This window comes from Macaca nemestrina, chromosome 16 (genome assembly GCF_043159975.1).
Source record: "Macaca nemestrina isolate mMacNem1 chromosome 16, mMacNem.hap1, whole genome shotgun sequence".
NCBI lineage: Eukaryota > Metazoa > Chordata > Mammalia > Primates > Cercopithecidae > Macaca > Macaca nemestrina.
In genome coordinates this window covers 36,043,134-36,067,360 of record NC_092140.1, presented here as the reverse complement: position 1 = coordinate 36,067,360, position 24,227 = coordinate 36,043,134, and the positions used below count along the sequence as shown (strand labels likewise).

Genomic DNA, 24,227 nt, shown 5'->3' with positions numbered 1-24,227 from the left:
CAGATTTCTTGAGAAAAACAGCCACAAAGCACATTTGAGAATATGTAAGAATTTAAAGTGTGACAAAGGACGAATCATGTATCAATGAGAAAGGGATTTATTCTCCCATTACCAAAGTAAATCCACATGGATTAGAGAGATTACATAAAACAACAAAATATATTGTAAAAATTAAAAGAAAAGTAAATATTTAGTTAACCTCATGTTTGTTCAACAAATATTCCTCTAGAACTGATTATGTACCAGGTACTGTGATAAGTTTTGAAAATCAACTGTGGAGAAGATGGGCTTCGCCACTACTCTTAAGATGTACAGTGTGTGAGTGTGTGCGAGTGTGAGTGTGTGAGTATGTGTGTATATGCGCGTGTTGGGGGTGGGGGAAGATTATTCAGCCACACACACAGACAGTCTTAGGTGATGTTATGGAAAGAAACTCTTTGCTATTTGAACACACAGTAGGGCTCATAACTTAGCCTGGGGAGGAAGGGGTGGGGCAAGTGGCAATGGCATCACGGAATGATTCCTGGAGGATATAGAATGTGTGATCTGGAAGATGAATGGAAGTCTTTTCCTGAAGGAAAAGGAGGGGTTGGGGGAAGTTCAGAAAGAAGAGTGTTTCAGGCATAGATAGAATAAGCAATAGCTCACAGGTGATCAAAAGGATGGAGCACCAGACACTGGAAGGAGTTGCTATGGCTGAAGCCAGAGTGTGAGTGGGGAGCGGGAAGCAATGAGGCTGGAGAGTATGGCCTTGTTAACCTTGTTAAAAATTCGATTTTATCCTGACAGAAATGGAACACCCCTGAACAGCTTTAAGCAAGGTGATGACTACTTTGGCACCAGTGAGGAGAATGGATTAAAATTGAGGAAGTCTGGAGACTGAGAATGTAGCTGGGAAGCCGTTGGAATAGTCAGGAGATTACGGTAGTTTGAATTGGTGTCTTGGAAATAGAAAGATACATAACAAGAGATATTGAGTTATAGGACTTGACGATTGCTTGGACTTCGAGGTCAGAAAGAAGATTGATGGATGGTCTACAAAGATGGCTTTTAAAGAGTGAAAGTGGAAGAAATTATAAAGGGAAAAATAGGGAATGCAAAATCGAAAGCTCCTGATACAAAATTATAATTAGAAGCTAAATGAAAAACTAGGAAAGTAAAGATGAATGTTCCTGACATATAAAGAAAATGAGAAATCAGTAAGAAATATATAATAATTGTCAATGGATAATTTATAAAATAAGCAAAAAATGCCCTGTAAAGTGAAGACAAATATGCAAGTAAAACAAAATGATTCTACTTTCACTTATTATGTTATTAAAAAGATTAATGAATGATAATTCTAAATGCTGGCAAATGCATAGACACTCATGCTGCTGGTGGATGATAAACTACTATACGATTTATGGAAAGAAACTGGACAATAGGGATCAATAATATTTTAGAAATAATACATCTTGGCAAGCAATTGCACTTCTAGGATCCATTCAAAGAAAATAATCAGATACTTGGTGAAAGACTTTTATATGGTTTTTTAGAAACAACAGAGGAATGATGTTACATTAATAAATAATATGGGCTGGGCGCGGTGGCTCACATCTGTAATCCCAGCACTTTGGGAGGCCGAGGCAGGCGGATCATGAGGTCAGGAAATCGAGACCATCCTGATTAACACGGTGAAACCCTGTCTCTACTAAAAATATAAAAAATTAGCCGGGTGTGGTGGCGGGCGCCTGTAGTCCCAGCTACTCGGGAGGCTGAGGTGGGAGAGTGGCGTGAGCCCAAGAGGCAGAGCTTGCCGTGAGCCAAGATCGCACCACTGCACTCCATCCAGCCTGGGTGACAGAGCAACACTCCGTCTAAAAAAAAAAATAAATAAATAAAAAATAAATAAATACATAAATAAATAGATAAATAAAATGAGATATTTTGTAGCTGCAAAATAAATATTTAAATATTCTTAAATGGCATTGGAAAAATGCATATCAGTAGGCTCTAAGTGGGCAAAGAAAAACTCTGGAAGAAAATTGCTGTGATTGATTAAAGGTGTCTGATTTTTTTTTCTTTCTTTATGCTTTCTTGTATTTTCCACATTTTATATATACTTTCTTGTATTTCCACATAAGTTCTAAATATAATGAGAAAGATTTATATTGTGTAAAATTGGGATAGAGAATAGCTACATGCCAGAGCTTTCGTGAATATGAAATCCAGTAAAGTATTTAAGATAACTAACAGGGTTTTGGCTCATAGTCTATGGTCAAAATTTGAGTTTTTAGTCATTTAACTTGTATTTTCAGCTAGAACTGAAAATAGCCCCTCGTGGGGCTCAGGTGATAGATAACTTTTATTGGATAGCTTTTTTAATCAATGAATGTTAGACCAGTGTTTTTTGTAAAATGAAATAAATAATTATAGGTCACTATTCACATTAAAGCTTACTGTTATCATTCTGCAGAAAAGATGGGCCATAAGAAAAAGAGCTGGTGAGGGTTGCGTATTAAAAACCAGAATCAGGCAGAGGCAGGCGGATCACGAGGTCAGGAGTTCGAGACCAGCCTGACCAACATGGTGAAACTCCGTCTCTACTAAAAATACAAAAATTAGCCAGGCATGGTGGTGCGTGCCTATAATCCCAGCTACTCAGGAGGCTGAGGCAGGAGAATAGCTTGAACCCCAGAGGTGGAGGTTGCAGTGAGCCGAGATCATGCCATTGCACTCCAGCCTGGGCTACAGAGCAAGATTCCGTCTCAACAAGCAAACAAACAAACCCCAGAATCAACAGTGAGAAAATTGTATGGTAGGGTCTTTCATTTGTGCTACATTCTGGACTCTGTTTCACCATCAGTAAACAAGTTTCCCAATGCTAAGCTTAGATTGTGAGGTTGTGTGACTGAAGAAATAGCTGCTTTCTAACCATCACAGAAGGCTAAATGAATCTCAGCCTAATGATTTTTGGATTTCCTTTTAGGCTGTGTATTCAGGCTAAACACAGTTGTTTGTTTCTGAGAGATCATTTAAAAATGGATTTAAATAGATTTGTTAATATTACACTTCATGAAGCACTGTTTGTTTTCCCCTTACATATATTTCTTGTACTTTTAGGTGGTAATTAGTTGTTTGATGGTTTGTTTTATTTATCTTCCAAAAAATAATGCTTCTGGTTATTGGTCTGTAATTATAGAGCCCCTCTTATACTTCTACTGAAAATGGTTTTATGGCATTTGTCCTTTTCCAGTTCCTAGGGATTTTCGCTGTTTCATTGATTTCTGGGAAACAAGTAGTGGTGGGGATGGCACTGTTACTGCGCCCTGAGACCCTCAGGACATTTTCAGAAGCAAAAGTGAATACCACCAGGGCGATTTGCCACCCTGTGTCATTTTCTAGACCCCTTTTCTGTATTTGTTCACTTATTCTACTTTAGCTTTTTTGCATTCTCCATCACTAAAGAGATTTGCCCTGGGCAACTATTGACATTTGGTCTTTCATAAAGATAGTAATTTATAAAAATATACTAGAAGCTTGATAAATTGATTGAAAGATTTTGGTTTAGTTAAAATATCCAAATGTCACTCTATGTAGATCTCATGATACTTTGGTAAAATGGTCAAAGAAAGTCTGCTCCAATTCTTCTTTTCTGTTGAGCTCCACCACGGATCTCTATTGTTGCCATCTTTATGTCCATGAGTACCCAATGTTTAGTTCCCACTTATAAGGGGAAACACTTGGTATTTGGTTTTCTGTTTCTGCATTAATTTGCTTAGGATAATGACCTCCAGCTGCATCCATATTGTTGCAAAGAACATGGTTTCATTCTTTTTTTATTCACCACTTTTTAGTCTAGTAAATTTCTTCCTGTTAATTCCTTTTTGTTTCTCGGGCTTCTGAGATAGGTACTCTCGTGTCAGGTTGATTTGAGTTTGAAACTCAACTGGGCGATTCACTAGTTATGTAACCTCAGGCAAACTAGTCATCTTGAGACTCTTTCCAGAAAAAAAAAAAAAACTGCCTACATTTCGCCCACTGCCCACATTTCCAACTCCTGCCCTATCCTTCTGCAAAAAGACTCTGACTTCACTGAAACCGTTCATCATTAAGTTTCATGTAAAGAACAAGTATAATAATAGTAACAACCTAAAGGCATGTAAGGCTTAAATGAGACAACACCTGTGAAATATAAGCTCAAAATAGTTATTATTATTGTGGGACCCCAAATCTAAACAGTCAGAATTGAAGTCCTCGTTTTTTCTCTTTTCTTCCATCATCCTTTATTTTGCTAATTTAGTTTCTGCTGCACTTTTTTGTGTTTTTCTTTTCTGCCTTATTTCTCCTATTCCTTTTCCTCTATGAGCCCTTCTTTAACCAATTTTAGTTTCTTTGTTCACACAATCTTTCTTAAGAGAAGGTTAGCAGGGAGTGCTAAAGACTTCCTCAGGTAAGCCAAGAGGCATTATGTCCTTGGGTGGGAAGGGAAGAGTGAGATTTTAAAAGTCTTCATGCTGAGAGAACCCAAAAGATGACGAAGATTCTAGCTGAGCTGGGAACTGGCCCAGGAAATTCTTGGCACTGGGACAGGAAGAGCTGGGGCTGCGATCGTGCTGGGGGACTGAAGTGAAAGTTGGCTCAGGGAATTATTGGCATGGGGACAAGAGGAGCTGGGGCTCAGATTGGGCTGGTGGGGGGAGCGGCAATTGGGTCACCTAATGGACGTAAATGCTCCCAGAGGAAGTGCTCTTATTAGAGATAGAAAATACTGAAGGAAATTGATTAAGGGCATGGAGAGATGAGGAGAAGCTGAAAAGAAGACAAATGTAAGAAATAGGAGATGCTGATAGTTTCAAATGCATACGAAAAGAGCTAAGAAAGTTGATTGATTTCATGATTTAGAACTTGAGCAGTGATTTCATGTAAAACCTAAAGACAAATGTCCTTGGGCAGAAGCAGTAGGCAGCAGATAAAACTAGCTGTTTCTGGTGTTTGGCCACAAAGAGGAAATGAAAGATGGGCCAGTAATTGAAAATATTTTTTCCCTCTCTCCTCATAGACTTTGACTTTGTGATTTCATATCATAATTTTCAACACATGCATTCAGTGCTTCATAGGTAAATGGTTTTCTACTTCCCAGCATAGGAGAGACAGCGTTCACACATCTTTTCTCATAATATTACACTTCTAAAACACAGTTGCTGGTGTCTGTAATCAGTAGGCATATGTACTGGCAACAGTCTTTTGAGAAGCCAAGATTAGAGTTTCATCTTTTTTGTGAGAAGCTAAAAACCTAGTTGGAATGAAACTGAAATGTGGCACTTAGAAATAAATCCAATTAGCTGAACCGGAGTCCAGTCGGGAACCGTGTCAAGCCACTTCTGGCTGCAGTGTGGTCATCGGAGAGTGAGTTTTGAGGCTGAGCTGTCAGGAAATGTTGGGGCCGTCGTTCATTCCTGCTGTTCCTCTCACCTGTTCTCCCATGAGCATCCATCATCTGGGACTCCAAGCATTTCTCTGAGTGCCTGATATGGGTCATATCACATGGCACTTTGAGGTACCTATAGTATCACTTACGGAAAAGAGCTCTGGCGCTGCAGTCACACAGACCTAACTGCAGTTTCTGATTCTTCCTCTAACTGTGTACTTTGGGCAGGTTATTTCACCTCTCCGAGGTTTGGACTCCCATAATTATAGATAATAGTACTGACCTGGAAGGATTAAATAAGATAATGTGCATAAAACATGTGGTACAGCAGGTGGTACATGGTAGGGGCTTAACATGTGACCCTTCTTGCTAGGAACATTGAACACATATGTTTTGTCGATACAAGAATCATACATCCTTGCAATTACATATGAATTTTGAGGAGTGACATTCACCACTACCAAAACTAGAAAAAAAAAAAAAGAATCACACATATCATTTGTAGACTCCTGTCAACTTTTGGACCTTTTATTTGCTGCACGATGGCTTAGTGACATGGAGGAAGAGCATTAAGCTTAAGTAACAAAAAAAAAAAAAAAAGAAAAAAAAAAAAAAGAAAAGAAAAAAGAAAAGGAAAATAAATCTCTTAAACAAACGAGGAGGTTTATTTTTCTCTTGGAAGGAGAAGCTCAGAGATAGATAATACAGGGCTCTTGTGGCAACTCTATGACACTGTCAAGGAACCAGGTCCCTTCTAACTTCCTGCTCTGCTATTTTTCGTGTGTGAATTTAGTCCCTATGGTTGCCCATAGTCCCTAAGGTCCAAGAGGACTGCTCCTCCCTCCTGCAAGCCACCTTACTTTCAGAAAAGAGTGGGGGAGCACAAAAGCACACATTCTTCCCAGGGACTTCCACTTCAATTGTAATAGTCAGAACTACAAATATGTCTACTGCTAGCTTCAGAGAGCCTGAGAAATGTGGCTTTAGCTATCAGTAAGAAAGAAGGGGAGAATGGATATCAGATATGCCGTCATTGTCTGCTATAAGTCTCTACTTGGAAATCTCCAGATCATCATGACTGGACCTTTCCTTACTGTCCTCTCCCATTGGAACATACCGCCCTCAGCCCCCACCCCCCCAAATTTAAGATAAATCTTAAACATTAAAAAAAATGTGAGTAACATTTGTAATTTTAAAGAGAGAGGCATGGCATTCTGGAATAATTCTTAAAATAAAAATTTAGATTTACCCCAAAATCTACAGTAATGATTACTAACTGTTTTAAGAATGAAAATTCATTTTTAAAATAAAAACATTCATGATGTTTTACATATAAGACTAATTATATTTTCAGTAATTTACTGGTTGACAAAAGGGTATGATGGATTTGGTATAAAAATGCTTGGATGCTGAGTGCAGAAGGATTTGCAAGCAGACCCTTTGCAATGAACTCAGTGCCACTGCCTTCCATCCCTCACTCCCTCATCCTCTGCCCATCTGGAGGTCTGCACCCAGGGTTATGTACCATACTGGGAGGGCTGAAGTCTTAATCAACTCTCGGATCATCAGAAATTCCTGCAAAAAGATGTGTAGAGGAAAACAGGTATCTCTTCATCATTTTATGTTTAGGGATAGCTCCAATCAGACCCAGCATTCTGCCATAGGGTCTGATATTTTCATGCTTTTGTCAGCTAGGTGTTTTCCTGAAGACCTGGTTAAATGAAAACCAGTGAAATAAGACGTTTGAACAAGCTCATGGGCCTTACCCTCTTTCTCTCTGTTAATGACTAGCCCCAGGTATCCTATAAACACCCCCACTGGCTTCATCCCAAAACTTCTGGGATATTCCCTAAGAATAGTTTCTGGTAAACCCACTTTCTTTCTCTGGGACATCCCAGCTGCCTCTTCCATAGTACATAGCTCTTTGGCCAAAAACCCAGATGGTTGCTGTGTTTTAAATTTTCTTTGGTATTCTACCCATATCCCACCTCAGTCCTCCTCTGACCTAGGCTTCTGCTGCCCTTTTAGGGTCTGCGAGGTAGGGAGGAAAGTTCAAACAATAAAATGCTTTAGATGATTTTATAGGAATTTGTAATTTACAAAGCATTATCTCATTTAATTTCCATAACAACCTTTTAAGATTGCTATAACTTCCTCTTTGCAGAGGCAGAAGCAGAGACTTGGTCCAAGTAGCTAATGAGTGATGAAGCTGGGACACACACAATCTGGGACTTTCTTGCTCAAGGGCTGTCAATCATTTTTCCTCCTATGCCACTGCAAACACATTAGGTTGTCACCTGTTCAGGCACATTTTACTTCAGATTGGCTAGTAGACAGAAAGATCCTGAGGCCTTGAAGGTCAGATGAATTTTGAGGGTTTGAGGGAGATGGAAAGTTCTGGAGCATAAAGGGAAGCTAAGGATAAGATGTAATGGGGAAAAGAAGGGTGTTGACATTAAGATGGGCAGGAAGTCTGTATAAAGATCAGCGTGTATCTTTAACTCTCTGATAGGATTTGGCTCTGTGTCCCCACCCAAATCTCACCTTGAATTGTGAGAGTCCCCACATGTCGTGGGAGGGACTTGGTGGGATATAATTTAATCACGGGGGTGGGGTTTTTCTCATGCTGTTCTCGTGATAGTGAATAAGTCTCGTGAGATCTGATGGCTTTATGAAGGGCAGTTCCCCTGCACATGCTCTCTTGCCTGCCCTCATGTAAGATGTGACTTTGCTTATCATTTGCCTTCTACCATCGTCGTGAGGTCTCCCCTGACATGTGGAACTGTGAGCCAATTAAACTTCTTTCCTTTATAAATTACCCAGTCTGGGGTATGTCTTTATTAGCAGCATGAGAACAGACTAATACACTTTCTAAAAGAAAATAAGGGAAATTTTCACAAGCAGAGGATATTTGTTCAGGGAGGCTGGCATAAGTAGCTTGAGTAGAAGAATATGGCATGCATAAGATAAATTTATGTGTTTTAATGAGTGTAAGTATGTTTTCTAAAAACTGAATTCTAATTTTATAGCTATAGGGATAGCTCTTTATGTTGTATACTTATAAGTAAATTATTTATATATAGACTGTATTTACTAACTATATACTACATATGTAGTTTATGTATTTTATCTTTTATTGATATAAAATATTTTACATATTTGTGGTATACATGTGTGTTACATGCATAGGGTGTATAGTGATCGTGTCAAGGTATCCATTACCTGAATGTTTAACATTTTTATGCATTAGCTTCATTTTGAGTCTTCTGGTTACTTTGAAATATACGTAATGTTGTTGCTTACTCACCCTAGCCTGATATCAAACATTAGAGCTATTACTCATAACCAACCTCTCTTCATTCCCCTTTCCACCCATACTCCTACCTGTCTCTGGTATCTATCATTCTACTCTCCACTTCTATGAGATTAAGTTTTTTAGCTCCCACATATGAATGAGAACATGCAGCACTTGTCCTTCTGTGCCTGGCTTATTTCACTTAACATAGTGTCCTCTGGTTCCATCCATGTTGCTACAAATGACAGGATCTCATTCTTTTTTATGGTCGAAGAGTATTCCACTGTGTATAGTTCCATTGTGCATATATACCCTATTTGCTTTATCCATTTGTCTGTTGATGGGCACGTAGGTTGATTCAATATCTTTGCTATTGTGAATAGTGCTGCAATAAACACATGAGTGCAGGTATCCCTTTAATATACTGATTTCTTTTCTTTGGGATAGATACCTAGCAGTGGGATTGCTGGATCGTATGGTAGTTCTATTTTTAGTTTTTTGAGAAATGTTCACACTATTTTGCATAGAGGTTGTACTAATTAATATTCCCACCAACAGTGTATGAGAGTTCTCTTTTCTCTGCATCCTTGCCAGCATCTGTCATTTTGGTCCTTTTAATAATAGTCATTCTAACTGGAGTAAGATGGTATCTCATTTAGTTTCGATTTGCCTTTCTTTGATGATTAGTGGTGTTGAGCATTTTACCTGTTAACTATTTGTATGTCTTTATATGTAATATATATTTTAAAATAGCATGTGCTCAATTGAAATAACAGAACACACTACCCAATGGTTCCATGTTTTGGTAACATGGTAGAATATCACATTCTCTTATTGTCACATAATCTGCTATACCCCATTGTTAATTCACATAGACATGCTCTTGCCTGGGATTGACTTTATCCTTGCAACTCTCATTCTGCCTTCCTGTACAATAGGATGACTCTTCTTAAACCACAAGTGGGAACTAAGATCCAATCAGAAGACAGAAAGTTTTAAACTAGGATGTTCCTGAATATGTGTGTTTGTATTATTTATGTGATTTCTGTTTGTGAGTTCCACAGAAGCCTAGGCCTGCTTGTCTCTATTGTATAAATTTGACAGCTTCTTGCATAGTTCAGGGTCAGAGAGCATATTTTCAGGCCACAATGATGAATGATCCATGGGTCACTCACGGCACCAGTTTAACATTTAGGAGTTGATACAGATGCATACCAGGGAGGGCTCAATTGTTAGCGGTGTATGGAGGTGCACAAATCCTCATGGGACTGGGATAATCTTGTGAAATATAATCTGATTGCATTTTATTCTGGCAAAACCACACGGGACATATAAGAGTGTCTTTTCTGCCTCTCTAGCTCAAAGACGGCCTGGCCTGCTGCCAGTTTTTGTTTCTGGAGTTGAGATATAATTTACATACCATAAAATTCACCATTTTAAAGTGTAAAATTCAGTGCTTTTTAAAAAATATATTCACAGCTGGGTGCGGTGACTCACACCTGTAATCCTAGCACTTTGGGAGGCTAAGGCAGGTGGATTGCTTGAGGTCAGGACTTTGAGAACAGCCTGGCCAACATGGCAAAACTCCATGTCTACTAAAAACACAAAAATCAGCCAGAAGTGGTGGCACACACCAAGCTACTCAGGAGGCTGAGGCACGAGAATTGCTTGAACCCAGGAGGCAGAAGTTGCAGTGAGGTGAGATCGTGCCACAGCACTCCAGCCTGGGTGAAGAGTGAGACTCTGTCTAAAAAAAATATATATGGATAGATAGATATTATTAATATAATAAATATAAAATATATAATATGACATATTATTTTATATTTATCATATTATAATAATTACATATTACATATTATATTATTAAATATATATTTATTATTTAATAAATATGTAATATATAATATATAATATATTATTTTATATTTATTATGTTATATATATATTCGCAAGATTGTGCAACCATCACCACCATCTAATTCCAGAGTATTTTAATTTTACCCCAAAAAGAAACCCATTCCCTTTAGCAGTCACTCTTCATTCACCTCTCCCCCTAACCCCTGGAAAACACTAATCCACTTTCTTTTCTATGGATGTGACTGTTCTGTACATTTCATATCAATGGAACCGTACAGTGTGTCCTCTTCTGTGCCTGGCTTCTTTCATTAACTTAATGTTTCAAGTTTCATTCACGTTGTAGGATGCATCAGTGTTTTGTTCCCTTTTATGCTGAGTAATATTCTGTTGCACAGAGATACCATGCTGTGTATCCATTCATCCACTGATGGACATTTGGGTCATTTCTACTTTTTGGCTGTTATGTGCTACCATGACCATTCACGTACAAGTTTTTGTGTGGACATATTTTTAACCTAAGGAATATTGGGGAATACACAGAGAAGCCTGTCCTGTGAAGGTTTGTTTGTTGCAGCGGTTCATTGAGAGGCTGCCCTGGTACCAAGCACTTGACGGAGGTCATGGGACTTCCAAGGAGTGAGATGCCCAGCACCAGGCAAGCCCCTGCATCCACGTTCCTGCTCTCGTTCTAACACCAGGGCAGCAGCCTAGTCTTGCAGTGACTACTGATGGGCATTAGTGCTGTTTGCTGAGGAGGGCGTGGCTTGGTTTGGAAGCCCGACACAGCCCCTTAACACCTTGGACATGTTTCATCCTCTCTCTGAGCTCCAGTAGTCTGACCTGGGAGTTGGAGGTACCAAGAGCCACCCCGCAGAGTTTATGTGAAAAATGAGAGACAATGCTTCGGAGGTATCCTGTTCAGGGCAGGGACTCGACCAGTGGATCTTTATTCTAATAGCAATTATCCTGTGCAATAAACCATTTGAAGACACGGAGGGCACAGATCAGGTGCAGTGTGGACCAAAGCTCTTTGAATGACTTGGCTATCTTATAACTCTTCAAATTACTTTTTTCATAAGGATTCCATAGTTTGCTCAGGCTGTTATAACAAAATACCACAGATGGGTGACTTGAATAACAGAAAATCATTGTCTCACAGTTGTGGGGCCTGGGCATCCAAGATCAAGGTATTGGCAGATTTGGATTTCTCCTGAGGCCTCTCTCCTTGGCCTGCAGATGGCCACCTTCTTACTGTATCCTCAAAGTGGCCTTTCCTCTGCTGTCTCTTTGTGTTTCTAAATTTTCTCTTCTTACAGGGTCACCAGTCAGGTTGAATTAATGCCCACCCTAAGGACATTGTTTTAACTTAATCACCTCTTATTTATTTATTTATTTATTTTATTTATATTTTATTATACTTCTAGGGTACATGGCACAACGTGCAGGTTTGTTACATATGTATACATGTGCCGTGTTGGTGTGCTGCACCCATTAACTCGTCATTTACATTAGGTATATCTCCTAATGCTGTCCCTCCCCTCTCTCCCCACCCCACAACAGGCCCGGGTGTGTGATGTTCCCCTTCCTGTGTCCAAGTGTTCTCATCGTTCAATTCTCACCTATGAGTGAGAACAGGCGGTGTTTGGTTTTCTGTTCTCGCGATAGTTTGCTCAGGGGCATGGATGTAACTTAATCACCCCTTTAAAGGCCCTATCTTCAAATATAGTCACTTTCTGAGATACAAGCGATGGAAACTTCAACATATGAATTTTGGAGGAACATGACTTGGCCAGTAACAAGCACCCGGGGAAGACCTACTCTTTCCCAGATGCTGGGAATAGAAGGAAAACATTTAGGCCTTGCCCACTAGAAACACAGTCTCTTGGGAGGGACAGAAAAATAAGCAGGTAATTGTAAAACACCCTTTCTCCATTTACCCTGTCTTTTGTCTCACAATTGCATTACTGTCTCTGCCGATGTATCACTAATTATGCAATCAGCATTTTGACCACCTGAGAATTCTAGTGCAATCAACTGAGAACTCTCCAGGTCTTTATCGGCTAAGAGGAAAAAAAATATATCAGAGCCCATTTAGAAACAGGAAAAAGGTTAGCCAAAAGTCCTGAGACACACTCCCAGAGAGAGGCAAAATAGTCACTAGTTGAGCTTTAAGTTTGCCTTTAGGTGCTTCTTTACCTTCATTTTACCAGAGGTTATCTATGCAGCCTCTAAACATAGCCAGCCAGGGGATCCCTGACACTTCTGGTGTGCCCAGCTGCCCAAGTTCAAGTCTGTTCCATCCCATCCCACATCCAACCATACCTCTCCTATGTCTTTGCTCTCTGCTTGCCAAGGTAATGGAGTATGGAGTTAAAAATTATCAAGCACCTACTGTGTGCTGGGCAATAATTAGACACTTTACATATATTATCTAGTAATATTTGAACCTCATAATGTTCCTATTTCATCTCATTATACAAATAAGAGACCTGAGCTAATAACATACCTAAGGTGACACAGTCAGTAAACAGCATCACTTAGATGCAGTTCTTTCTAACTCCACTAAGACCTTCAGAATCAGCTATTCATGCAGCGAACAGCTGCTGGTCCCTGAGAAGGTAATGGTCATGATGAATACATTGGTTCTTAATCCACGTCTTAGGTTAGGTTTCCCAGAAGCCATTTCTGAGAGGCATTTGGGTGCTTTTGAGTTATTGAGGGTGTGCTTTCAGGAGAGAGGCAGGGGAAGGCCAGGGAAGGAAGTGAGCAAGGATGTGCACTCTGCTGGCTGATCTACAGCCAGATCCCAGCTCTGAAGTGCAAGTCACTGGATAAAATTGATTCTATCTTGAGGCAAAGGACTGACCTTTTTTATCCCGGTCAGTCAGCCACCGGCTCCAGGTTGTAGTGAGTGGGGAGGCTGTGCAACCAGCCAGGCAGAGTGAAGGGCAAATCCTCAGGGAAGGTGCAGTCATGAGCCTGTAGCTGCCAAGCTTCAGACTGGTGAGGGGGAGCTGGTCTGGACACTTACAGCCGCCACCTCTGATCTTCTGCAGTGCTACTGACATTCTAAGAAGCGACCCCAAGGAAAATAATACCTTGACCCAGAGAAGTGTGTCTTTTCTGCTTCAGGTCCTATGGCAAGTTGTTGCAGGAAATACTTTCGCATTAGAGGATAGGAAGTGGGGGCTTTTAGAACCCCAAGTTATACCTATAGACAGTTGTCCGATAATATTTCCTTAAGTCCAATAGCATTTGATCGTTTAACAAAGTGGGTTTTTTGTGTACATTATTCATTTGATCATCACAGCAACTTAGGAAGTAGATGGCAGGTTTCAATAGCTTCATTTTGCAGGGAGATTAAGTGGTTCATTTTCCAGACATTGAGTGTGATAAATATGGACCTAAAACTTGCTTCTGACTTGAGCTTGAATGCCCCTCCTATGTTCCATGCACGGTCTGGGTGAGATGGACACTGGAAAGGACATAATAACCCCACCTAGGGTGACCAGCCATCCAGGTTTGCCCAGGACTTTTCTGGTTTCCACTTTCAGGAAGACGCAGGGTTAACTCAGGCGCACAAAGGCCCACAATACATTTATGATCCACAAAAGCATTCTAATTTTTATTTCTTTCAATAACAGAAGAAAAATATTGATAGAACAATAATAATAATGAAGTCAGCCAGGATCATATTCATACTAACATAGTCATAAGATATAATTTTAAATTTGTGTGTGTGTGTATATCTGTGTGAGTAAGAAGGGACCCTGAAGGCAAAAGTGCCTAGGACCCACAAAGTCATAATTCAGTTCTGGGGAACTGGATCAGTCCTGGGCAGACTGGTGCTGTGGGTTACCTTAACCCCTTAACACCAGAAGAGTAGTTCAGAAACTTTGAGTTTTCCATGTGGCAGTTGCCTAAAATCACCAATGCTTCTCAAAGTCTGTGATTTCCATGTGCCTGGTTGCTTTCCTTCTAATTACACAGCAATTTCCTGAGTTTGCTTTGGCTTTTTTCAGGAAGGAGCTGAGGAGCCCTTCTTTGGGCATTCACAGTGTGCTGTGGGTTCAGCACAATCTCTCTCTCTCCCTCTTGACCATGACCAGACACTTGTCTAACTCATTTTTCTGCCCCCAGCACCAGGCTCAGTGCCAGGGACAGTGTAAGCATTCCATGCGTAATTATTGATTGAACACATGAATTAATTGATGGCCTGATTCTACCAATTGCTTATGATATAACGCTGGAATCACAAAACGCCCTGGGCCTCATTTTCTCCATCTGTAAAACAAATATGTTGGAAGAGATGAACTCTCAGGGGCATTTTATGTCATGCATTTGTTATGACAGACCATGTGACTATCACTGTCATTGAAAAGTGAATCTCAGTCATGAAACAGTCACTTACGGGTTCTTAGAGTCATTGTTGTGCTTTCTCTATTTCCCATTTTTCTTTTAGGTCCTTACTGGAAGGCAGCATGTCCAATGTTACCTTGAGAAAAATGTCTCCCACAGGAAATGGTAATGTACATGAGTTTCTCTTACTCAGAAAACTTTAAAATTTCAGTAAAACAACTCACAGATCTCAGTTCTTTAATACAGACATTGAATGCTGAGAAACAACAGTCTAATTTAATTAGCATTGCAAAGTTAGGCTTAAGAAAAAGTATACATGCCACAGCTTTTAGTCATGTAATTGGAATTCATTTTTTAAAAATCAATAAAAATATCTTTTTTAAAAAAAAATATGACCTTCTTTGTGTTTGGCTCTTACAGAATAAAAGAATTAAGTTACTTAGAATCAAATGACCAGGACTTATTGACTATTACTAGGTATTATAAAAACAGTCTTTTGTGGGCTTCCAAGGTATATTTCTTACGGGGTAAAATGGCCAGCCCACTAAATCCTGGCTCAGTTTATCCCAGGCTGGGAGTTCTCCTTTCCCAGGAACTGGATGGGGCCTCATAAGTGGCACTGGCAGTTTCAGTTGGCACCTGAGCAGCTTTGTGTGTTATCTTTGGTGATAGGGTGTGGGATCTGTTCTTTCTTGCTGGTGCATCCTACTTTGAATCAGTACTGGACTTGCCAGCCTAGAAGATTGATGCTGGCCAATCAGTTGTGCCTCTCAGGATTTTCAGGTTACCAAGCCCACGCTCAACTCCACACTATTACATCTTCCAGTCTTTCATGTTTCTGTTGATAGAGATGAAGAGCACCACTCTGGGAACCACACGGAAGCAGCAGGATTTTCAGGAGGTGAACAAAAGAAGAACTTTCTTACAGGATAACAGTTGGATAAAGAAACGCCCTGAAGAAGAAAAGTAAGCTGGTGTGGAGCGTGGTGGGTGGATGGAGGGGCAGAGAGAGGCATTCTCTGTTTGGGAAGCTAACGCTCATCTGAAAAGTGAATACTTTTCTCCTGAAACACTTTGTTGCATGGTCTAATCTTTGGTAAGACTTAGTAAGCATAAATAGGTTACACACCAGAGTTTCAAGAATACCTCTGCCATTTTAAAAATCCACATACATAAGAGAATGTGAGTCATTACTGAGAGAGAGCCTGGTTATTACCTAGGATAGATATTTGTGCTTCCTTGGTAAATTGAAAAGAAAACATGACTTTCCAGTTTCCAAAAAGGTAACAGTTAATCCATGATCAGACAATTCCTGCTATGTTGATCATGTCAGCTGAAATAAACAAAAATTTGGAATATAATTCCAAATTTAATATATAAAATTTTGATACGTACAAGAGAAATTTAAAAAATTACCGACTTATTTTAGTGCCATCTACTTCTAGGTATTGGGAAGGTGGAATATATGGTATTACTTTGTAAGTACTTACCACCAACAAAATTTTGTCTGTTTTGAGCATTACTTCTACTAGCTGAGAGGTTTAAAGATTTGAAAACTATGGCCATAGGCATATAGCCTCATTGCCAATATAGATTTGCAATAGGTATTTGTCCAGCCCGGATATATATCGTGTTGTGTGTATGTTATAAATTATGTAGACATTTTATAATTTCTTTGTTATTAAGCTTGGTGTTAGATACTTTATGTATAAAGCACCAGTAATTTTACAATAAAACACAAGGTAGGTGTTATATCTCCTCATTTTACAGAAGAGGGATCTGAGCTCAGAGAAGCTAAGTAACTTGTCTAATGGCACATAGCTATTTAGTGGTAGAGATGAGATTTTAACATGGTCCATTGTTTTTCCATTACACAAATGTTTCTCAACCAGGGACAATTTTAACTCCAGGAGACATTTGGCAAGGTTGGAAGACATTTTTGTTGTTAAAATTGGGGAGTGCTTCTGGTATTTAATGTGCAGAGAACAGGGATGCTGGTAAATATCCTATAAATCACAGGACAGCTCCCACACAAAACATTATCAAACCCAAAGTGTCAACAGTCCTGAAGTTGGGAAATCCTGCATTATAGGATACTTACTCTAAACTATTTACAAACTCTGCAGATATGGTTATTTAAGGGTCATTTGTGTAAATGTTAAATTTAAAATATCTATTAATTTCTGTTATTGAATATTATTATTTCAAGGAAATATACAGGAGTTTAGAGATTTAGAGACTCACACTAACTTTTGGAGTTAGCACTATTGGACAACAATCATTTCTTTCCATGAAACAGCATTTATTGCTTCTGTCAGAGCATTTCCAATTTTCTGTAGTGATAGTGTCATGTCAAATGTAGACCATACATTTTGGATTGCCAATATTTACACAGATGAGTGAAGATAGAATGTATAAGACAAATCACAGTTGGGAGGAATGTTGCTTTTATGCCAGGCATGCCTCCCCAAGAAAACCCAGGGAAGCCAACTTGGATGGCATAGGAGCTGCTGAGTGAAGGGAAAATTGGCTTTGATGCTTCCCTGATTTTCCCTGGCCCAGTTCTGGGCTGTGTGTTATAATTCTGCCTCAGATAAAAATACGCCTGGTATCTGCTGCTCTTTCAAAAATTTCAGTAAGAGATACGGAGGAAGATAGGAAAGTTCTCTTGGGGTCTTTGAGAGTATATATTTGTTGGCATTGTTTCACTTTTACTGTTCATCTTTCTATTTAATTGTCTACTACAGTTCTTTTATAGCTTCATTAAAAATGGTACCAGAGGCCGGGCGTGGTGGCTCAGGCCTGTAATCCCAGCACTTTGGGAGGCCGAGGTGGGCAAGTCAGGAGTTCGAGACCAGCCTGGCCAACATGAAGAAACCCCATTTCCACTTTAAAAATACAAAAATTAGCTGGGCGTGATGGCGGGCACCTGTAATCCCAGCTACTCGGGAGGCTGAGACAGGAGAATTGCTTGAACCCGGAAGGCAGAGGTTGCAGTGAGCAAAGATATTGCACCACTGCATTCCAGCCTGGAATACAGAACAAGACTCCATCAAAAAAAAAAAAAAAAAAAGTACCAGAGGATTGAGTAATGTTACTGGAGCACAACCAGGAAAAATGTGGTATTTCAGGTTTGGTTGGGTTGACATGAAATAGGTTCAAGTACTTTCTGCCTTGGCTCAAATCCAAAGGCTTCACTACATGTTTTGACATTTCCTGAAAGGGCCTGTACTTTCAGTTCCACTGTACAAAACAAGAATTATATTACTTTGAGATTTTACATATGAAGGTCGATTGCAGGGTTGACCAGTAGGAATAGCAATGGTTTGGAATGCAAAGATATGGGTCCTAGATGCATGTCTGTTACTTGCTAACCTTGTGGTCTTAGGAAAGCCACAAAATCCCCAATCAATTTTCTCATCTGTGAACTGGATGTGACAGTGTCTTCACTGCCTAATTCATAGGATTATTTTAGTGATTAACTAGAGCAAACTGTATTCTCATGGCTCAAAAGTGGGCTAGGTCTCCTGTGAATTATAAATCTCCTTAACCACAAATATTGGTACTGAGTTTCCCACATTTTAGGAAGGAGAACTGTCAAGTCCACCAACATATCCAGACATAATGGGCTTGCTTAAATTTAAACACAATTTGTGGAAAGCTTTTGTATTTGACTTCAAGCCAAAAAGGACTCTTCTAATACGTATAAAGCAAATGGGCTCATATTCCCACAGTCTGATAAAACAAAACACATCACAACACTCATTCATTGTCGAATCATGTGCAAACCTCATGGGATAAATGATCATTTGTACTGACAAACTTGTTCCTTTTCTCATGCTCTTTCAAGTGGTGACTGGTTAAAATAGATACATAATTTTGTGTTCTCACAACTGAAGTAAAATGAATTAACCTTGCCAAAAATTGTGAGCTCGCCCTCATGTCTCTCTCATTTGGTGCTTAGCCAATATTGTGGTAACTTTCTATGTGACATACTTTTGTTCTTTCTTTGCAGAGATGAAAATTATGGTAGGGTGGTGCTCAATCGACATAATTCCCATGATGCATTGGACAGGTGGGTGTTCAGACATGTTACATCATGAGATGTAACATAAAGATGGTAGTTTTCAGAGAAGACTTGTTCAAGACAACTGAATATTTGCAGCATGCCTCGGGCTTTCCCCGATGTTCTGGGCATGTGAAGGAGAATCTGTGATATCATCAGAGGTTTCCACAAGAAAACTCTGCCTCTCCAGAGCCATGACTTGGAGGCAGAACATAACCAACCCTCTGTACATCCCATGGAGGTAGTCCTCCTGACAGGCAGAGAAAGGACTCTCATAGAAACACGATCAGATCAGGCAGGGTGCCATGGCTCACGCCTGTAATCCCAAAACTTTGGGAGGCCAAAGTGGGAGGATCCCTTGAGCCTAGGAGTTCGAGACCAGCCTGGGCAATGTGTCTAAAAAAAAAAAAAAAAATTATTTAACTAGGTGTGATGGTACACACCTGTTGTCCCAGCTACTCCAGAGGCTGAGGTGGGAGGATTGCCTGAGCTTGGGACACTGAGGCTGCAGTGGGCAGTGATGCTCCATTGTACTCCAGCCTGGGTGATGGAAGAAGACCCTGTTTCTCAAACAAATGAATGAACAAACAAACAAACAACAACAGCAACATGACCAGATTAGATATCTCTGAACCTTAGGGAAAGGAATCCTAAAACACAGAAATAACAACTCCAGAGTTCACTTGCTTTATGGTACAGTACCTTTCTTTTTGGAAACTCCTGGGCTAGTGGGAAAACATGAACTGATCCTCAGTGGCAAATAGACTGATCAAAGCACATTAGTAGAAAAATTAAGATAAAACAGTAATCACAATGATGTAAATAATCTCGGACTGATAAAAAATAGAGAATATTGTTACTAAAACACAGCTGTACTCACATGCATACAAACAACCACACCCATCAGAAGAACCTAATTATTTATCAGATGCAAGTTTTATCTGGTCTAGTAGCTTGTGTCTGTTTGTCATTAAAATGTCATTAGAAAGGGAGTGTGGATGTCTTCTATGGCGTGGAGCTTAAAAAGTTAAGCAGACACCTGGGACATGTCTATGTTGGAAACTTTTGTTTATGAATTTCTTTCAACCCTTTTAAACTTTTTAATAATTTTGACCTGTTTTAAGGGTGCTGAGCATATAACCCTCTACACAGAGTTGCCGTTTCATTTTCCTGATGCCAGCTTTAGTTCATCTGATTTACTGTTCTGTGATCTGGCAGACTCCGCCGAGGCCCTGTCCTTAGTCTTTATGGTTTTGAAGATCAGAGCCTGGTTCTCAGCTGGCTCTGATCTCACCAACAAAGGAGAGGCTCATCATTTGAGTCCAGCCACCCGTGGAAATTGCTGCCTATATGTTATTCACCTTTCTCTGGAATGATTAAAGAACACAGACCCTTGTGTTTTTTAAGTGTGAAATACGCTTCATATTCTTAATGTACATACAATGTGCTTTAGGTTAACAGGAGCATAATCCCTTTCATGCTTATTTCATATTTTAAATTGTATTGGTTTCCTGAACCCTTCCTCATGGTGGCCAGTGTTGTGGCTAAAGTAGCATATCAGTCTTTTAAGGAACAAAAATCTGTAAGCCCTAGACATTTCCCCCTTGACCTATAACTAACATCACAGAATCAATCTCCCTAAAAGAGTAGGGCAGATTGTTTTTCTCCTGGTACTTGCTCAGAGGGTGTCACTTGTCATTTTTCTGCTCTGCAGAGGCTGTCTTTACCTTGATGCCCACTCAACAGCCACTTTGGAGCACCCGCTATGTGCCAGCATTGTGCCAGGTGCCAGGAATACAAAGATGCATAGAACATAATCTTTGACCTTAAGGAGCTCTTGTATTCATGAAAAAATATCCACAAATGAAAATACTAAAGTTTGTCACGGAAAGTGGTATAGTAGAGGTGTGTGAGTGCACTATGGGAATAGAAAGGAGGGGAGACTAACTCTGCCTAAATAATCAGAGACCTCACTATGGAAGTGGTCTTTGGTGTTGGTGATGATGCTTGAAGGATTATGAGGAAAAATTTCCCAAATGGGCAAGACTGGCTGTTGGGCATGGAGCAAGGAAAGAAGCACTTCCCACAGAGATGACAATGTGTGCAGAGAGCTGACATGAGTGGGGTCTGAAAATAAAGGAAAATAAATAATATACTGTCATCACCTTAGATAATACCTTCATATTATCCACAATTGGAAAGTCGCTGCTTTCACAGAACTTGCATCCTAGTTGAAAGTGAGGGAGGAGAGAGAATGAAAATAACATGTTGAAACATGTCTTATTGTGATAAGTAGTAGGAAGACAATGGCCACCTAGAGACATAGTGATAGTGTCTTGGGAGGGGCTGTTTTCTGGAAGGGGTCAGATGGCCCTCCAGCACCTGCTTGCATTTACACATTACACACGATGGTGAGCCACGCCATGATTTCACTTTGGGGTTGTATTAAACTTTGGGGGAGTTGTATTTGGCATTTTTCTTCACTTTTTTTCTTGCCTCAACTGATACTGTTCCCTCTACCTCTATTCGAAAATGTTCACATCTATTCCACATCTATTTCCCCTCCAAGGCCCAGCTCAAACTGCACTTCATTCCATAAAGCCTTCTCTGGTTTGCATACCTAGAAATCAGCTTTCTCAACTTAGAACTTCCTTACACCTTACCTAAACCTCTTTTATGGCACTCACTACTTTCTGTCTTTGGAGGTACTGTCTTTGGAGGTACATACCTGATTTGTCCGTCTTACTCTGTAGATGGCAGCTATAGTTATTTTATTCTAGATTTCCTTATATTTATTAGTACAACAGTGTTGATTAATACAGCAAATGTTACTTTCTCCACTACTAATACAGCAAATATACTTTTTGCACTATTTGTAGTACTTTTTATATTGAATACATCCAAATAGTTGCTTAGTGAAAATATGCCACATCAAGTTTAAAATTAAATCTTTAGCACCTAGTCTTAGTACTTATTCTAATGCAATACTTTGGATAGGACGGTTTTAAATGATACTTGGAAAAACAAACACAATAAATAATAGAGAATTCTCCAAAAAGCTTGCTTGCTTTATATCATAGGGTTATAGGAGGCATTAAACAGGCTTTTTCATGTTTGATCAAGATCTTTCTTTTGCTTCCATGATCACGATTCCTTCTGTTGAACCTTCTATCCTCTTTTCTGTTATTTTCTAAATCCCTCCCCCCATTTTTGCTCATCTGTCTTGCTCTCCTCTCTTTGCCCTTGTCTCTCTTCTCCTTCTTCCTATCACTCTTCTCTCTTCCTCTTTTCCTCCTATCCTTCCCTTCTCTCGCTTCCCACTTTCTCCTTTTCATTTTCCCAGCTTTTCCTGTTTCCTTCCTTTCCTTTCTTTGCTGTCTTTCCCCTCCTTCTCCCTGTAAGTTCCCTTCTTTCAACCCTGTCCACGGTGCTGAATATTAAACAAAGCGTTTATGGATTTAGTCCATGGTGCTGGTTTATGGCACTGCTAAAATTCTGCAAACAAAATATAGTTGAGTATAAAAGATTGAGTTCCTATTATGTAGAAATAAACAACATTGACAAGAGTACACATTAGTTATTAACCATTTTGCGTGTTGTGTTGTTTGTTGTGTTGTATGATTTACGAATCCTTATCCCTAATTTGAATATGTTACATTGTTGTTAGAAATAATTGAAGCCAGAGAAGAATCTTTTATTAGCATTGGATATTGGATTTTCCATAATTTATTCCATCCAAGTTGGAAGATTTGGGTACTCTAAATCTATCTTTCCTTGGTAACATGTACATTTCCTACTCAAATAGGTCAAAATATTGCCATATGTATGATAGGTTTTATAAACTTTTTTAAATAATTTATCTGATTTTTTTGGTAATTATTTTTGCTACAGGAAAGTAAATGAGAGAGATGTGTCAAAAGCTACAATTAGTCGGTATAGTTCTGATGACACTTTGGACAGGTAAGGTTCTTTTGAACCATGTAAGTAGAATGCATAACATATGAAATTCCTTTTCTTATAAAGTTATGAAGAATTTAAACGTTTACCAAAATAAGGTTTGAATCGCTGTTATTTTATTCCCAGGGATGGAGAGCTCTAAGAATTGAATTACTTTCTTCAAATCTCACTAAATCTTGACTAGATGCATTTCTAAAATCTTGCTAATAGTAGGTTGATGTGAACAATTCTTAGTGACACTGATTTGAGTACAGCTAGGGTGGGTACTGCACGGCATCTGTTAGTTCAATTTAAAATGAAGAATATAGGGTTTTTTTTTGTGTGAATATGTGTAATCCTTGTTCCAACATTTGGTTCTTCCACACTGATGGTGGAAAAACATCAGTCCGTGCAACTGCTTTATGGAGAGACTATAAATTTTAATAATACAATAGTTTCAATACACTCCAGGACAGAGACATTAGCTCTTTACTTTCTCTTTAGAAAGTGAAAATACTCTTTCGACACTGGAGTCTCCATAGGGCTGATAGAATGAGTCCAACGTGTGTGCCTGCTGTTAGTTCCTTCTTACATGGAGGGAAAGCGCTCATCTCTACAGGGAAAATAGGGCAACTTCTATTCAGGTTGAAGTATAAATGCCACAAATCACATTTTTAGTTTAGATTTGGTAGAGATGCTTAGTAAGCAGAAGTAAAGGACAAAGTTAGCATCTTTAATAGGAGTCTTTTGGACTCCTATTAAATAGGCACCATGAATACCCAAAGCCAGTGCTAGTTGAGTTTACTCCTTGCAGCTAAAGACGTGCTGCAATTGTAGGCAAAAATGGCACCTACTGGGTTTTAAGAAAATACATGGTAACTTACAGCATCCAATAGATTTTAAACTCAGACTGTGCCAGTGTTGATTAATGTAGCAAATGTATATACCTTCTGCACTATTCCTAGGCTTTCAAGTCAGTCACCCTAATAGAGGACAATCAACACTGGTATCTTAAAGAGTTAGTCTTTCTCTTTTAAAAATTATCATCCTTGTCAAAAATGAATTTGTAGTATATGTACAAGATCTCATCTCCACAACGGTGCATAGAGAAGAGGTAGATAAAATACCTCTGTCCATTCATCCTGGTCTTGCAGATGGCTAATTGAAGAAGGAAACCTTATTTCTAGGAATGAATTTTAAAGTGAGATAATTGACCTCAAGTAAGGTGGAAGACATAAGCTTTTGTAGGCTATGTGTCTGAACGTTTATGTCAGGTCAGCTGAGACGCAGCCTACGAA

At 39.3% G+C, this 24,227-nt stretch overlaps 1 protein-coding gene across 7 annotated transcripts in view; it reads left to right on the top strand.

Annotated features, from left to right (window-relative positions):
- The window catches only part of LOC105481725 (sciellin), a 111,961-nt gene that overhangs the window by 4,032 nt on the left and 83,702 nt on the right, over positions 1–24,227 (top strand). For all 7 annotated transcript variants that reach the window (XM_071081178.1, XM_071081181.1, XM_071081179.1 and 4 more), the window contains exons 2-5: positions 15,031–15,092; positions 15,776–15,893; positions 18,943–19,002; positions 22,885–22,953. In XM_071081178.1, coding sequence (XP_070937279.1) covers positions 15,050–15,092; positions 15,776–15,893; positions 18,943–19,002; positions 22,885–22,953 — 290 coding nt within the window. In that variant the 5' untranslated portion in view covers positions 15,031–15,049. The remainder of the gene's footprint in view (positions 1–15,030; positions 15,093–15,775; positions 15,894–18,942; positions 19,003–22,884; positions 22,954–24,227) is intronic.